The 16,210-nt window shown below is 43.6% G+C and overlaps 1 protein-coding gene across 1 annotated transcript in view; it reads left to right on the top strand.

Moving 5' to 3' along the window:
* Positions 1-16,210, top strand: part of LOC108794695 (zinc metalloproteinase-disintegrin-like batroxstatin-2) — a 39,940-nt gene that overhangs the window by 20,294 nt on the left and 3,436 nt on the right. The window contains exons 8-16 of the mRNA XM_018565783.1: positions 788-859; positions 2,581-2,750; positions 5,262-5,346; positions 7,936-8,066; positions 9,587-9,764; positions 10,527-10,616; positions 12,078-12,273; positions 13,533-13,629; positions 13,711-13,831. Of these exons, the coding sequence (XP_018421285.1) occupies positions 788-859; positions 2,581-2,750; positions 5,262-5,346; positions 7,936-8,066; positions 9,587-9,764; positions 10,527-10,616; positions 12,078-12,273; positions 13,533-13,629; positions 13,711-13,831 (1,140 nt within the window). The remainder of the gene's footprint in view (positions 1-787; positions 860-2,580; positions 2,751-5,261; positions 5,347-7,935; positions 8,067-9,586; positions 9,765-10,526; positions 10,617-12,077; positions 12,274-13,532; positions 13,630-13,710; positions 13,832-16,210) is intronic.

The raw sequence follows: 16,210 nt of genomic DNA, 5'->3' as shown, positions 1-16,210 counted from the left end.
TTTGTGCCTGGCCCCCCGCCCCCCCCCCCCCCCCACGAGATGCCGCCTGAGGCAAAAGCATAGGGCTGCCTCATTACAGGAATGGCCGTGTTTGCCTTCATACTTTGCACTGAATGGTGTCCCTCATTCTCATCCAGGAAAGTTTTGAGGCATGGAACAGGTTCAGATACAAACTAAGTGCCATACTAGAGTTATTCTTACAGAAAAGAGAAAGCACTTTAGTAGCAGAGCACTTTGAACTGTAATGTATCATAAAGCTTCCACATGAAGTTTGACAATAGTAGATATCTACCATCTAGATATGATTCGTTGCAGAGGCAAACTAGATTGGAGGATTCATGGTTTAATGTGCTTCTCCATCATGGTCTCAAAGAAGAAACCTTTGTTTTCTAGTTCATTATGTCCAGCATTACCCAAATGCACCCCATACCTCTTTCCTCCTCCTTAGATCATGTCCCCATGTTACTTTTTTGTTTTGCGTTGTTTCTGTATTGAGAAACAGCTTTTATTGCTCTCTGTGGTATCAGTACATGGTTCGTAAAATTCTTGCAAGGGCAGATACTGGAAGCACAGATCCTATGGAACTAGGCATATGTATTGGGGTAACTGGCCACAGAGCACATTTCTGGCAACTGATAACAAGTGCTCCATTGGCCATTGGTGAAGAAAGGGAAAGTGTTGCCCATAGCACTAAATCTAGTTTCAACCATTACCTTGTTCTAACTAAAATGTATAGATCGACCACAGAAATGTTATCCCTACTAATTTATGCCATTTCTTCTTCCAGTTCATCAAATACAAAAGCAACAAAGCACTGCTCCGGGAACGAGTATATGGAATTGTTAATTTTGTCAACTTGGTGAGTAGCTGAGATGTAGTTTCTTTAATCTTATAATAGTTGGGATGGGTTGAGATGTAAGCTCCCCCGGCAGTGGTCTTCCTAGAATGTACATTGACAGAAACTGCAATATAAACTATACAATGAAATTTGTCTACTTTTCATTTCAACATCTTTATTTTGAGTAAAGATGGGTAAGTCATAATAAATGATTTCTACAAGTTATAATGATATGATACATTTGTCAAAGAGACAGAAAGATACCTCATTCTATTAAAACATTATCAGAGAGTTTAGCCCTTCCTCACTTTACTAAAATTATAATTTTGTTTTTATTGGTGTTCTCTTTGGAGCAATTTCCCTTTACTTCTTGTTCTTACAGAATGGGAGGGACAAACACTTCCCTGCTCTATCCAGGCCATCTTGAACGTGGGCCAAAAGGGGCAGCTGCCCTGGGCCAAGTCATTGTTGTGGGGCCTAAACAGCTGCCCCTTGAGCCTGCAGAAGAAACACATGTGACACTGTTCTATTTACTATGTGATCGGCATTGCATAATGTTGCCCCGCCCCTACTGTACACCGCCTAGAGTGACCACGTGACATCTCACGAGGGATCACGTCTCACATGAGGTCACATCTCACTCTAGTGTCTTGTGTTTGTTTTTTGTGAGGTTTTTTGGGGATGTTAGGGAGGAGAGTGAAATTGCATGGCAGGGGCGGGGTGGGTAGGGGGGGGGGGAAATGTTTGCCCAGGATGCAATCAATATTAAAGACATCCCTGGCTCTATCCATAACACTGTAAAAGATTTTGGGTGGACATGGTATTTTAAATTAATATTTCACCCTAAAGGTTCCCAAGCCCTAGAAGGGCTTCTAAACAGTTAATTATGAAAAGCATAGAGAGGGCAATATACATTATTCAACCAATATGGCCAACATTTGTGGACAGATGACCAACACATATCCCATTTTAAGATCATGGACATTCATAAGGAGTTGACCCCCCTTGCAGCTATAACAGTATCCCCTCTTGTTGGTGTTGGTTATGTGTTTAGATGAAGCACTGAGATCTTGAGGAATGCTGAATTAAGTTGTACTTGTTTATAAGAGCATTACATCAGAATACAGCATTATGCAGGAAACATATATATAGGAAAACTTCCTGCTTATCATAGGTAAGCATGCATGTAGAGAGACTAACATTGCACTACAGCGCCATCTACAGCTCAAAAGACATAACAGTATATCAGTACATTAGAATGTCAGTAATACAATCAGTACATATCAGCATATGTTGTTGCATATACAACAGTGGGAAGTATTTCCACAAGATTTTGGCGTGTGGGAATTTGTTACAACAAAGCTGACAACACTTTTGAGGTCAAGTATTGATGTTGGACTAGAAGATCTGACTCCCAAATGGCATTCAAGTTCATCCCAAAGGTGCTCAGTAAGGTTGAGGTCAGTGCTCTATGCAGAACACTCCAGGTCCTCCACACCAAACTCATCAAGCCATTTCTTTATGGAGCTGGCTTTGTGCACAGGGATACAGTGATACTAGAACTTTCCCAAACTGTTGCCACAAGGTTGGAAGTTCACAATTGTCTAAAATGTCTTCGTATGCTGTAGCAGTAAGAGTACCTCCTCACAGGGAACACCTAAACTCAACAACTTAGAGAGGTGTCCACATATGTCTCACTGTTGGTCATACAATGTATTTGATGGTGTATTTCTCATTTTCAGGTATACAAACCCTTAAATATTTTTGTGGCACTGACTGGACTGGAGATCTGGGATACGGGAGACCAATTTCAAGTTGTCACATTGGCTAACACAATTCTAAACGATTTTTCTAAATGGAGGGAAAATGATTTGCTGCCCAGGAAACCCAACGACAATGCCCAGTTCCTGACGTATGTATGCCAGTTGCAGCCTGTTGTCATGAAAATATAACATACAAACACAGATGTTAATCAGGCTAAATGCTATATAACTGTACAACAATGTTCGCTATCGTGAATGATGAGAAAACATGTCCTGTAATAGATGTTCTTATGATCATGATAACATATATTCAAATTGTGCATCAATCTAGGACTGCCGTGTGTGTACTAATGTCCTTACTTAGAATGTGAAATTTGCTCTGTAGAATCAGATCCCCAGCTGTCATGCTAATGCTAAGATCCCTGGCTGCAATACTAATGCTGAGATCCCTGGCTGTCATACTAATGCTAAGATCCCTGGCTGTCATGCTAATGCTGAGATCCCTGGCTGTCATGCTAATGCTAAGTTCCCTGGCTGTCATGCTAATGCTAAGATCCCTGGCTGTCGTACTAATGCTAAGATCCCTGACTGTCGTGCTAATGCTAAGATCCCTGGCTGCCATACTAATGCTAAGATCCCTGGCTGCCATACTAATGCTAAGATCCCTGGCTGCCATACTAATGCTGAGATTCCTGGCTGCCATACTAATGCTAAGATCCCTGGCTGTCATCCTAATGCTAAGATTCTTGGCTGCCATACTAATGCTGAGATCCCTGGCTGTCATTCCAATGCTACAATCCTTGGCTGTCATGCTGATGCTAAGCTCCATGGCTTTCATGCTTATGCTAACCCTTCAGTGCTATCTCAGTCACTGACCTGGAACAAATATATAGATAAGGAATTTCGGACACTGCTTGTCCTTTTAAAAAATGTGTGCCCATATGGCATCCATTGACGTGGCGTGCCTTCTGTGCTGGGTGAGGCATTCCCCAGCCTGCCGAAGCTCCTCCCCATCTCGCCGAAGCCTCGCCCCCTGCTCGGTAACCGAGCTGTGTGGGGAGGAGGAAGGGAGGAGACTCCCTGTCCCTCACATGCTCATCATTGGTGAGGCATCGAGATCGATGGCCTCAATGGTTTGTTTTTTTCTTTGTATTGATTGGACAGCTTGGACCAATGGCGCTTTGTCATTGGTCCAACCCATCCACAGAGCTCACCAATGGCTTGGACCAATGGCGCTTTGTCATTGGTCCAACCCATCCACAGAGCTCACGCCTCTAACACAGAGTAGAGGCTGTGATAGCTCTTGCCTCACCAAGTTAGGTTACACAAGCAGTAGGGAAGCCCACTGGTGTATAACCTAACTACCTATCAAAAGCCGTATGCAGCGCCGCCTGTAATTAACAGGCAGCGCTCCGTCATGACAGGTTACACAGTGGGGAGGATTTCCATGCTGTGTAACCTGTAACAAGCCGATCTGAATGGCGAAAAAGTTGTCAGCTTCAGATTTGAAGCTGACACCTTTTTTTCTTCATAATACTAGGTGAGGCTCTGCCCCACCTGCCTCCCCTGACCGCACGTCCCTGATGGCATCCTATAATAAATCTAAATTATTCAAACATTGTACCAAGTAAGGGTCTTATATGGCCTTATAAAACAATGTAAACATCATCTAGGTATGTGTATTAGTCATGACTGTTACCTGACACATTCTGACGCTGCTACATTTGGTCTGGTTATCTATCTTGGTATCGATGACCTGTAGTCGCATTGATGAGACGTTAGTTATTAGTGAATTCCTCTTTTCATGGAATGTTTAATCACTAATAAAACTTAGAATCGGTAAGGGCTGAGCTTTGATATATGCAGAACCCCAAACTGACATCCAATGAGGTCCACATGGCACCACCCCTAATAATCTTTGTTCCATGCCCCTGACTAGCCAAACAATTCCAAATGCTGATACTGCATAAGAAGGGAGAGAGAAGCCCTGTCCTACCTCAGGAATCTAGAGCTATGAGAGTTTAGAAATAAGGATGACGAGTAGAGACATACTGACCAGAATGATCAAATCAATGTAACAATCTCTAATATGGAGATCCCCGTAGTAGCAATGGTTACATTTATTTGCTAATTCCCCTCAGAGGTCTTTAAAACTATTACATTGTATCTCCTGTTACTAAGATGAATCTCTTCCTATAATCCTCAGCTCTTGTGTCGATCATGTGGTATTTTCCCCATTCACTCCGTTCTGTATGAATGAACCTATTTTTACTTCTGGCCTTCATATTTGATGAACATCCGACCAGAGAAGAAAATATAACCTAAGACCAATCAATTGTGTCCCATTCACAACAGCTGGTTGATTCTTACAGAATGAATGTACATGCAGTTTCGCTGGATGGATAGTTATTAATTTTTTTTAATAAGTAAACCCCAAAGTATTAGAAATTAAGTAACAAAAATGATTCTCTCTGTAACAGTATCATGTCCCTGGAGACATCTGTGGCTCTGTAATGAGGCTTTTCTGATACGGGACTTCGGTGAAACTTTGGGATGTGACCCCGGTGTGCTGGCTTCTGCTATTTGATACAGTGATACAAGTCATGTTTAGACATATCAGTCTATTGATAAGATTCTGGTAAATGATGTTTCTCTTTCAGGCACACTGACTTTGATGGTGCTACAGTGGGACTAGCCTGGGTCAGCACTATGTGCCAAGACTTTCACTCCACAGGAGTCATCCAGGTGAGACATGAGACAACCTCTAAGGACCAGATAGCAGTTCAAGTATTGATCACATACAGACAACTAGTTGAACTAAATCATTTTGTTCACTTATTTAATGAGAAAAGCTGCCCATATACCTTGCGATCATCGGATGACACTTTCGTCCGATGATCGAACCGTCGTACGGTTTTCATATGGCGTCCCCATCCTGCCCCGATTATCGCAAGGTTAGATCAGCGGTAATTAAAAGAAAGCACCTAAACGAATTGCGGTAACCGACCGCACAAATTTTCATCTGCGCATGTGCAATGTAAATCATACGAATTTCGACGTACGGAAACACCACCAACCTTGCAAAAATGGTACGATCGACCGAAGTTTTCTAACCTGCTGGTTAGTCAAAAGTCGATCGATTGTACAGTATTTGCGGTTGTACGCTGCCCATCAACCTTGCGAATATCGGACGGAAATGCGATCGCATACGAAAATCGGTTGCAACATAATGGTTGCAATGGTGAGCGGTTATTTGTCAGCTTGGCCACGTGACCATGTTGACCGAGAAAAATCTTTTTGTCCAACGTCCCAGAAGAAAGAATGTTAAGAAAAGATATACATTGGTCACATGGCAGCGCTGACCGGTCACCATTGCTAACCGAATGTTGCTACTTAGCCTATGGGAGTATTGCAGTTTTCAAGTCTCAGGACTGTTATACCAGCTGGCGTGGGTTGCACCGCTTATCATTCTTGCAGTGGATATTGGGGGAAGGATGGGGGGGGAGGTGAGGAGGGTGTTGTCAATTTAGTCCACCTTTTCATTTTTATGAGAAGGTAAACTCACACTTTTAAGATTAAATTAATTTTTAACAATTAGGATACAGTATAGAGAGGGCTGACTACGCTGGATTTTGATTGCCGTGGGACAGGAAGTGGGTCTGTGAAGGTTCTCATTCATCCAGGTCATGGTATATCTGTAAAAAATAAGTCAAGGCAACTGGATTTGCTGTATTTGGATGACCAGTGAAACGTCTTCAAGAAAAATACAGCAAGTCCAGTTGCCTTGACTTATTTTTTACAGATATACAGGAAGTGAGGGAAGTCTTTATAATGGGGAAACTTGTTACATTAAATGTACAATATACAGTATATTGATGTCTTACACCTCATAAGGGTATTTCCCAACACTTTAACAAAAACATATCCTTAGCTTATTTGCCCAGTGAAACTGCAGTTAACCAGCTGTTGTGAGCATGGCCGGATTAAGAGCATCATGGGTCTGGTGCTGTAGGTCGGAGGGGAAACAGCAGAGGCGGTTCTCTAATTAGAGAGCGCAAATCCTGAGAGTATAAAAGGTGTAGGCACAACCAGTGTCTGTGTATTGTGGGTAAAACGGACAAAAAATGATCAACAAAAGGAAATATTAAAAGAAAAGGAATTGGAAACTTACTTGAGGACCCAAAAGTCCTGGTGAGGGGAGCGCAGAAGGGGTTATGGCAATGCAAGTCGTGTGTCCCAGGGGTGAAAGGATGAATGAAAGAAAAAGCAATTTAACCTAAGTGCTGTGTATGCCGAAGGACTAGTGGAGAATACCTCTAGTCTTGATCGCGGTGTTTTTTATGGGACGTGATGCAATAAAGTAACAGAAGGCTGGGGAAAAACGTGCACGGAGCGGTGGTGGAGGAGCGACGCATTTCGAGGTAATCCTCTTTATCAAGCTCTGTGGGAAAAGGTAAGTAAGGTTACTCACCAGGACTTTTGGGTCCTCAAGTAAGTTTCCAATTCCTTTTCTTTTAATATTTCCTTTTGTTGATCATTTTTTGTCCGTTTTACCCACAATACACAGACACTGGTTGTGCCTACACCTTTTATACTCTCAGGATTTCCGCTCTCATTTGCCTCATGTCCATGTTCACAGGTTTCTCCCCCTGTTTTTAGAGCAGCAATCCCCATTGGCCATATTCACACATATCCTACACTTCCAAGAGAGCGCTGTGTCTTTTTTCCGTTTGTGGTTCTCTAATTAGGTAGCTGCTTGCTCCTCATGAGCAGAGATTAGAGAGTCTGATTAGAGAGCCACCGGTGCCTCTGCATATAAAGGAGAGAATAAGGAGAGAAAAAGGAGAGAATAAGGAGAGAATGAGCATATAAATATAACAATTGATACTACAACTATAGCAATGGTTACATTTATATGCCTATTCTCTCCAACGTTTTCTTAAATTGTATCTCATTACTAACATGTATTTCATTCCAATGATCCTCAGCTCTATCTGATGGCTAAAATGCAATATTTCCCCCTATTCGCTTTGTTCTGTATAAATGAACCTAATGAAGAGCATTCAACTAGAATAGAATATACACTAAGAACATTCGTCTTTGCCCCATTTTCACAACAGCAGCTTAACTTGTACAGTGCCTGCAGTTCCTCTGGATGAATAAGCTATGTGAATGTTTTTTTAAATAGATAGCCCCCTTAGTGTCAAGTCTGTAGGTAGTTATAGTCAATGTGTCACTTTTCGTGAGGAATGAAATAAAAGGCGCTGCTTCCATATGTACATTGAAATGTTGCCTTTGGTTGTGTGTTGACACCTTTCTATGTTATGTTCTCAGGATCACTCTATAGAATATGTTCCTGTGGGAGCGACTATTGCTCATGAGATGGGACACAATCTGGGAATGGATCACGATGGCATTTCGTGCCTCTGCAGTTCTAAGTCTTGTATCATGGCGCCTACTTTGAGGTGCGTCCATTCAAATAAAAATACAAAATCCTATAGAACATTTGTGACAAAGTGCAGAGTTTTCTATTTTGGATTGGGGCAAGATTTGTATTTATGTTGTTAGGGTGACTTCCTCTAATGTTTGGCCAGATGTAAGCGTTTCTTGGCTATGGGGAACTATGCCTGGCTACACAATCCAACACTAGAGAAGGGGGCCCCAGTCTCCTTTGCCATTCCTTTGGCAAGAACGTAGTGGTCTTACATGCTTGGAGAGATTGTGCCCCGAAATATTTCTTGTAACATCTATAATTCCCACTTGTTACTTTGTTCTTCCTACAGCTTTGCAGCTTGATTGCCTACAGAGCCATGCCCTATTCACTGTGAAATTCCCCACTGTCTACTGCTGGGTGCCACCATCTTGAATCTGACCATAGGAAAATGTTACATTGTATCTCTTTACTAACATGGTTTATTTCCTATGATCCTTTGCGCCATCTAGTGGCCATAATGTGGTATTTTCCTCATTCATTCTGTTCTGTATAAATTAGGGATGCACCGATACCGGATTTTCAGTATCAAATACAAGTACAGATATTTTCTTTGGGGTACTTGCCAGTACCGAGTATCGGTGCCTTGTGCCCCGATTATCAAGAAATTGAGGCGGCGGATCATGACCCGTCACCCGGCTTCCTGATTGCCTGTGAAGCCGGTGTTCTGGTGAAAGAACACTGACTTCAGAGGCTGCCTGGCTTCCTGGGCAGCCTTTGGGAAGCCGGGCAGCGAGTCATGAGGTGCCATCAGGGCTTCCTGATTGGTTAGGAAGCCAGGCTGCTTAGCAACACGTGAAGCCGGCTTCCTCAGGAAACTGAGGAGGTGGGTCATAATCCGCCACCCGGCTTTCTGATTGGAAAGGAAGTCGCCTCCTATCTAGACATGTGCGCTTCATTTCTGAAAAATTCGTTTTTGGGACGAATTTTCGTTATCCAAATTTCCGATAGCAGAAATGACAAATGAAAACGAATCAGAATTTCCGAAAATGAAATTTCGGACGAAATGCGTTAGCGGTAGTCTGTACAAATGTTTTTTTTTAAATGTCACTTTGCTGCAAGGAAAATTCATTCACAAACGCAAATTCGTACAGACTAACGCTAACGAATTTCGTCCGATTCCCGAATTGACTTTCGGACCCTAATCCCGAAAAACGAAATAACGCAAAATTTGAATCAAAACGAAACAAAACGAAACAAATTTTTGCTGGTGCACATGTCTACTCCATGCTCCCTTGGCACTGCCGGTCAGAGGGAGATCTTCCTCTGACCGGAAGTTCCGGCATTGGAAGTAAGTATCGGTGCATTTGGGTGAGTACTCGATCAAATACTCGGTATCGGCACCGATACCAATACTAGTGTTGGTTTCACTACAATAGGCTAGGCAATGTTTTTATAAATGGGCCGCACTCTATGCTTTACTAATGTCCCTTTTTATTAACTTTGTAACTGTTTTTGTCATATTATGAACCTCTGTTTCTCTTCATCCTACAGTTATAACACTCCACGAGAGTTCAGCTCCTGCAGTCACCAGAACTATCAGGACTTTCTCCTGAAAAATATGCCGCTCTGTATGAGGGACATGCCAGACAAAAAAGACATTGTGAGCGCTGCGTTTTGTGGAAATAAATTCACAGAAGTGGGGGAGGAATGTGACTGCGGTACAGTGGAGGTAATCACATCTTTTATACATACCCTTTGTAGTTTCTATATGTTACAGGCTGAGCCGCCCATGTCTGAGCTGAGCTGGTTGACACAACACAAAGCTCGCCAAGATTCAATGAAGAAGACACATGACTAGTGGCGTCACTAGGGGGGTGCGGCCCGCACCCGGGTGACACCATTGGAGGGGTCATCTCTGAGCCTGATGAAGGAGACCCTGTGTGGCCCCGAAAGCGATTGCTAATGAGAGACAGCGATTGCCAATAAATGAACACTTGCTGATTAACATTGTGTGGTGTGCTGGTGACATCCTCTAAACCATTGGAGGGGCCCGACTTTTCACACCCTCTGAAAAGTCGGGCACTCGGTCATGAAAGGAGAGCCCAACAGTTGCAGGAGAGAGGAGGGGACCCAGCGGCATACCTTATCCCACCGGGTGAACGTCCCCTCCTCTCTCTGCCAGCGCCCATCACCAAGATGGCCTCCGGCACGGATCACCAAGATGGGCGCGCATGGTGACGCCATGTGCATGAGCGATAACGTCACGTCGGTATGTCACCCGGTACCCGCTCTGGGTGACACCCGCCTTCGGGACGCCTCGCACATGACTCTTGTATTTAGGCAATGTTTGCTTATCCTAGGGTTCAGCTTAATGGGCAATTGACAATGTGACCGTCCTAGCAAGCAAATCCCAAAATATATTGGTATCCGTAACTTGCTTTTCCTGAGATTATTTCAATGAGTGTAATGAGCCATTCTCATCTACTTCTAGGAATGCACCAACAAGTGCTGTGATGCCAAAACCTGCAAAGTCAAAGAAAATGCTCAGTGCGCAGAGGGAGAGTGCTGCTCTGATTGCAAGGTGAGTGTTATAGGTAATGATGAAATGGTTCCTCCTCCCAATACTAACATATCGGTGTATAATAGATGAGAATAGAATAGATTAGAACCATCTAATCCAAGCATAGGAAACCTTGGCACTCCAGCTGTTGTGGAACTACAAGTCCCATGAGGCATTGCAAGACTGACAGCCAACTTCCGGAGGTAAAAGAATGATGGCATTTGTCGTTTTAGCACAGCTGGCGTGTCAAGATTTGCTACCCCTGATCTAACCTCTCAGGTAAGCTATAGGGGAGATTGGTGAGACTGGTGAGATCTTGGCACTTAAGTTCAGAGGGGTAACTACAGATGTGGGGCCCCATAGCAAAAATGTGATGGGGCCCCCCTGATGACCTCTCTAACAGCTCCAGGATCCCAAAGACTCATCTTGTGCATCTGACGTCAGTTTTCCTACACTGTAGACTTTACAGGGGATTAGGTGTTGTCCTCAACTGCAACCACTCCAACCCTTAATGATACAGTACTGTGTTATCTTTACATGTTCTATGTTTAATTGCCTCAACAACCTATTGGGGCCCCTTCCACCCCCAGTCCCTATAGCAGCTGCCTGGGCTGCTATGGCTACAATTAACGCCACTGCTTAAGTTCCTGTGTGTGCACACTTGCTGTGGCCATCATGGAGGGGTCCAACGCTCCCTGGGGATTTTGTAATTTATTTATTGGAAAGGGAGGAGTAACACGCCAAGGTGGTGAGAACACCCAGAACTTCTACATGGGCAATATCAGAGCTGGGAATGATGGCAGAAGAAGCCCTTTGTAGGAACCACCAGGAGATAAAAGAATCCAGCAGGTGACTTGGTCCACTAGACCTGTAATTGAATATCACTCCAAGTTCTTGTAGCGGTTTGTCCCAGCAGGCAGGGATTTCCTTTACTTCTTCTACGAAGACACGCCAAGAAATGGGGAAAACTCTCATGTTTTATCACTGAAACAGGTGCCCCCCCAACCATAAGGGTTTACATCAATGTGGTGCACACAGTTTAAGGGCTCAATCACACGGGTGTGCACAACCATATGACATGTACGCCTGTGTAGTATGTAAGTGTATCTGTGCATGGACCGGATTTGGTCATTACTATGTAGTATGTAACTGTATCTGTGCATGGAGATGACTGCATTTGGTCATTACTGTGTAGTATGTAACTATATATGTGCATGGAGATGACCACATTTGGTCATTATTTCATAGGCGTGCCCTTCTTCTTCATTAGTAGTGCTGCACAATGGTTACCAAGCCTACCAGTCATCTTTTATTTTGACATTTATTGATCGGGGATTGAAGTGAAACACTAAAAGCCCCTACAGGGGGGTGGGGGGGAATGGACAAATGATTGCATGTCATATAATAATAAGAATATGGTACAGCAAGCATGAAAATGGGGTGATCTTGGCATCAGTATTTTTTTTGCACTTTATCTCTTAGCTGAAGACTGCAGGATCCGTGTGCAGGGCTGCTACAGATGACTGCGACTTGTCGGACATGTGTGACGGGACGTCTGCCACGTGTCCCTCGGACCGCTTCCGGATCAATGGATTTCCATGCAGAAATGGGGAGGGGCACTGCTACAACGGCAAATGTCCCACTCACCAAAGTCAATGTCTGATGCACTGGGGGCAAGGTAAGCAGGAAGCAACCAACCGAACAACATATACTTGTACACACAGACAGGAGGCGAGAGCAGAGTGAGCAGTGTTGATGACCTATCAGTGTGTTGCTGCTTCTTTACTGTCCAATTAGCAGGCTGCAGGCGGGTTGATGACGCCACTGAATTCCTTAACCCTTTCACTGCCAGGGCCGTTCATGCCTTTTTTTCACCCACATGTACATGTACATTTTACATTTTAGGCATGAATACTACCTAACCCCCCCAACTATATATTGGACATGTTCTTGTTCATATGTGCATGCACACGGAGGGAGGCTTTTAAAATCTTCTTTAATTTACTTTCCTCAATTAAATTTTTTTAAATGTTTATTGTTATTTAACATTATTACTATTGCATGGGGGGCTGGCAAACTCATTGGAAGTGTAATGTTCTCTTTAAGGAGACATTAGTGGTCTATTAGACTCTTAATGTTACCTCTGCACTCCAAGGCAGCATTTCTCAACCTTTTTTCAGTCATGAAAAAAAATCTCGAGGAACCTAGTAAAAGTAACACGTGATGTGTTGTCCCTCCAAAATCTATACCGGACCCTTATCTGAGTTAGTGGATCTGGTATGGATTTTAAGAGGGGACCCCACGCATAAACAACAAAATGGGCGGTCCCCAATCACATCGATTTTCTCTTCATATTAGAAGCTCCCTTCACATCAGAGCGCTCTTTTATATCAGGAGTCCCCCTCTCTCACTAGGAGCCCCTCTTCACAACAGAAGCCCCTTCTTGAACATCAGTGTCCTCACAGCAGGAAATTTTAAGGCACCGCTGAGGTGGCCGAAATGTGGCCCAGGGTGCCATGGCTTCCTGGTTGGGAAAGGATGCTCGAATGAAGCTGATAAAGTACAGATGAAGCTTGATTAGCTTCATCAGCAGCGGTCAGGGAATGACAGCCCTGAAACTGGAAGTGACTACTAGCTCGTCACATCCAGGTTCATTCACTGCAGGAACAATCGAAGAACAGATGTTGGCCGATCGTCCTCTTAAGAAAGGATATGGTAAAGTGATGTTGTAACAGTTCAATCTAGATGATGGGGGTGCCCAGGGTCTTTTAGGATTACCCTGCAAGTTGGCATCGAGTGGGCTTTGTAGCTCCCCCTTTATGTCATATCGTTGTACAGCATTTGCTTATTATGAGCGGCCATTACCGGTGTCATATACAGCCCCAGATGGCATTCTGCACAATAACTGATTTGTAATATATTTCTCTGTTACATTAGGGTGGGTTGCCGGGTCTGATACCTGCTTTTCATTAAACACAAGAGGAAGGGAAGGGTTTTGCCGCCACAATGGAGTCAATGTCCGTTGCCCAGTCAAGTGAGTACAGGCCAGAATCAATGATCAGACATGTTATAGATGATCCTCATCAGTAGCTAACTACCACCTCTATGTACATAGGGATGTGAACTGCGGAGTGCTGTTCTGCTCCAGAGCCAGCTCTCGTCCTGTACATACGGACTGTAATACCCGTAACCCTCCGGTGCTGGTGAAGGATGGGACCCGATGTGGAGAGGAAAGTGTGAGTATTCCCAGACATTCGGTTCACTTCTTTAGGTATGGTTTCATACAAATAACTAGAGCCGTAGCTAGCTCCGTTTGAGCCCGAGGCAAGAACAGAAAATTGTGCTCCCCAACAGACCTGTGCGGTATGTGACATCACGCACCCCGCCTCCATGATGTTGGAACGCATGCGCAGAATGCGCTGGTGGCCAAATCCAAAATAGTATAAAAAATTGTTTTTTTGTCGAAACTAATGAAAACATTTTTAGTTTCCGTTCATTTCGTCCTTAACAAATTTTTTGTGTTTGCACAGTAATGTGTGTGTGGCTTCGGGGAAATATCAGGGGTCTACACAGACCCCTGACATTTCCCTTTTGAAATAGAAAAAGAGATTGAGGACACAGAGTCCTCTGCCCATACAGGTGGGGGAGAGCAGCGGGGATCAGAGGAGAAGCTGGAGCCTGTGCCGCTCCTCTTCTCCCTGCCGAGCCACGGCTGTGTTGGCCGCCTAGTGCCCTTGTTGCCAATGGCTCCTTGTGCTCGCCATGGCAATAGGGATGAGGGGGCGCAGCCAGGCCGGCCCTGGCTGCGCCCCCTCTCAGCTATGCCTGAGGCGAGTGCCTCACTCACCCCATGGTAGCTACAGCGCTGAAAATAACTAGGAATGCAAGTTTTTGCTTTGCTGTAATTTCCAAAAAGTTGCATGACGAGTGGGTCAAGCAAAAACACACTGAAAAAATACAAACCACAAAAAAAAAGTATTTTTAAAAAGTAATTCTGTTGCAAATTGGCAATTTTGCCAAAATTCACCAATCAGGCGTGTAAATAACTGAAAAGTCGTATACACAAGTCCAAAGGACATCAAAGAACACAAGTGAACCATAAAGGAGATCTTGATGAGGAGACAGTATACGTATCAATGGGGCAAGGAAAATTATTTAGAAATGAGGTCAAGAAATAAAGTAAAGATGTCAAATAAGAACATTTGGTCATGGGATTGCATCCTTTTACTTGATATCCATCAAAGAATAGAATGGTGAGCTACACCTGGAGACCAAAGGTTTAACCTTCGAATTGGGAAAGGCTTCTTTACAAAAAGAAATGTGCTCAAGACTTCCACATGAGCTAGTTATAACTAATTGGGTAGGTTAGCTGGGAGGGTAGATTCTTCCAAAAAAAAAGGAATAGAAGAAGGAAAAAAAGAAAACAGATCTGGGAGAGATCCATATCGGTTGCGTTGTGTGATCTCCCTTGGAAGTAGACATGTAAGCTGCAGAAACATTCAGTTTAGTTCAGATATTTTCTTTAGTTTCAGATGAGTTTACGAATGGCATTTAGGATCCGAATTTCCGAATTGCATTTGGAAGCTCCCGAATGCCATTCGGGTCTAGGAGCCTCAGCTTTAGTATTATATGTATATACTGTATATGGCTCCCATGTTGCCGTAACGAAAATTCATATTTAGACCCATTCGGATGCATTAAACCAAAAAACACAAAAGTCTAATTCAGTTTTTGAACGAAATTCGGAAGGGATCCCAAATTCCGAAATGGAAATTCGGATGCATTGGGATTCGGAAATCCGGATGTGTCCGAATTTTGATTCAGAATGAAACGAATCACACATGTCTACTTGGAAGGAGTCTCAGGCAACTGTAGAAGGTGGCTTGTGGGGTTGCACCAGTTTACACAGACTGAAGGCTGCCACTAAACTTAATTATAAGTCATACACCTTCCTGAAGAAGTGGTCATACAGTGCTACAAAACGCGTTGACGGTGTTCTTAATTTCCTCGTTCGACAAAATAAATTGATTCACCATGAAAACATACACTGCTCCTCCTTTGACTTCAGGTGCCTCTGAGGAAATCCCTTTTTTTGGAAAAATCCCATTCAGCAGTTGGGTACATTGTTTAAAAAAAAAAAAAGTCTGGCTGTGTTTCTCAATGCAAAAATTATAACTGGATATTAATAGTTGTAAGAAATAACACTGCAGATTATCAATCCAGGGACTATCCCAATTCCTTAGAGGATCAGGAAGGAGTTTTTTTTTTGCTGCTAGACCAAATTGGACCATGCTTTGTAGAGTTTTCTGCCTTTCTCTAGATCAGGGGTAGACAATTTCAGCACTGCAGCTGTGCTAAAACTGCAAATGCTATCATGCCTCTGGGAGTCATGTTGTGCCTGTCAGAGCCTTGCAATGCATCATGGGACTTGTAGTTTCACAAAAGCTGGAGTGCCGAGATTGTCTACCACAGGCCCAATGGATTATAGTTGTGCTTTGAATAGCGAAGCACTTTCTGTATATCCTGTTACACACACTACGTCTGATTGTATTAAACATGATGGAAAAGTGACTACCAGAGGTGTCTCGAGACTTTTTGCTGGGGGGGGGGTGTGC

This window comes from Nanorana parkeri, unplaced genomic scaffold, assembly GCF_000935625.1.
Source record: "Nanorana parkeri isolate BGI_ZX_2015 unplaced genomic scaffold, ASM93562v1 scaffold887, whole genome shotgun sequence".
Classification (NCBI taxonomy): Eukaryota; Metazoa; Chordata; class Amphibia; order Anura; family Dicroglossidae; genus Nanorana; species Nanorana parkeri.
This window is presented reverse-complemented; position numbering and strand designations above follow the sequence as displayed.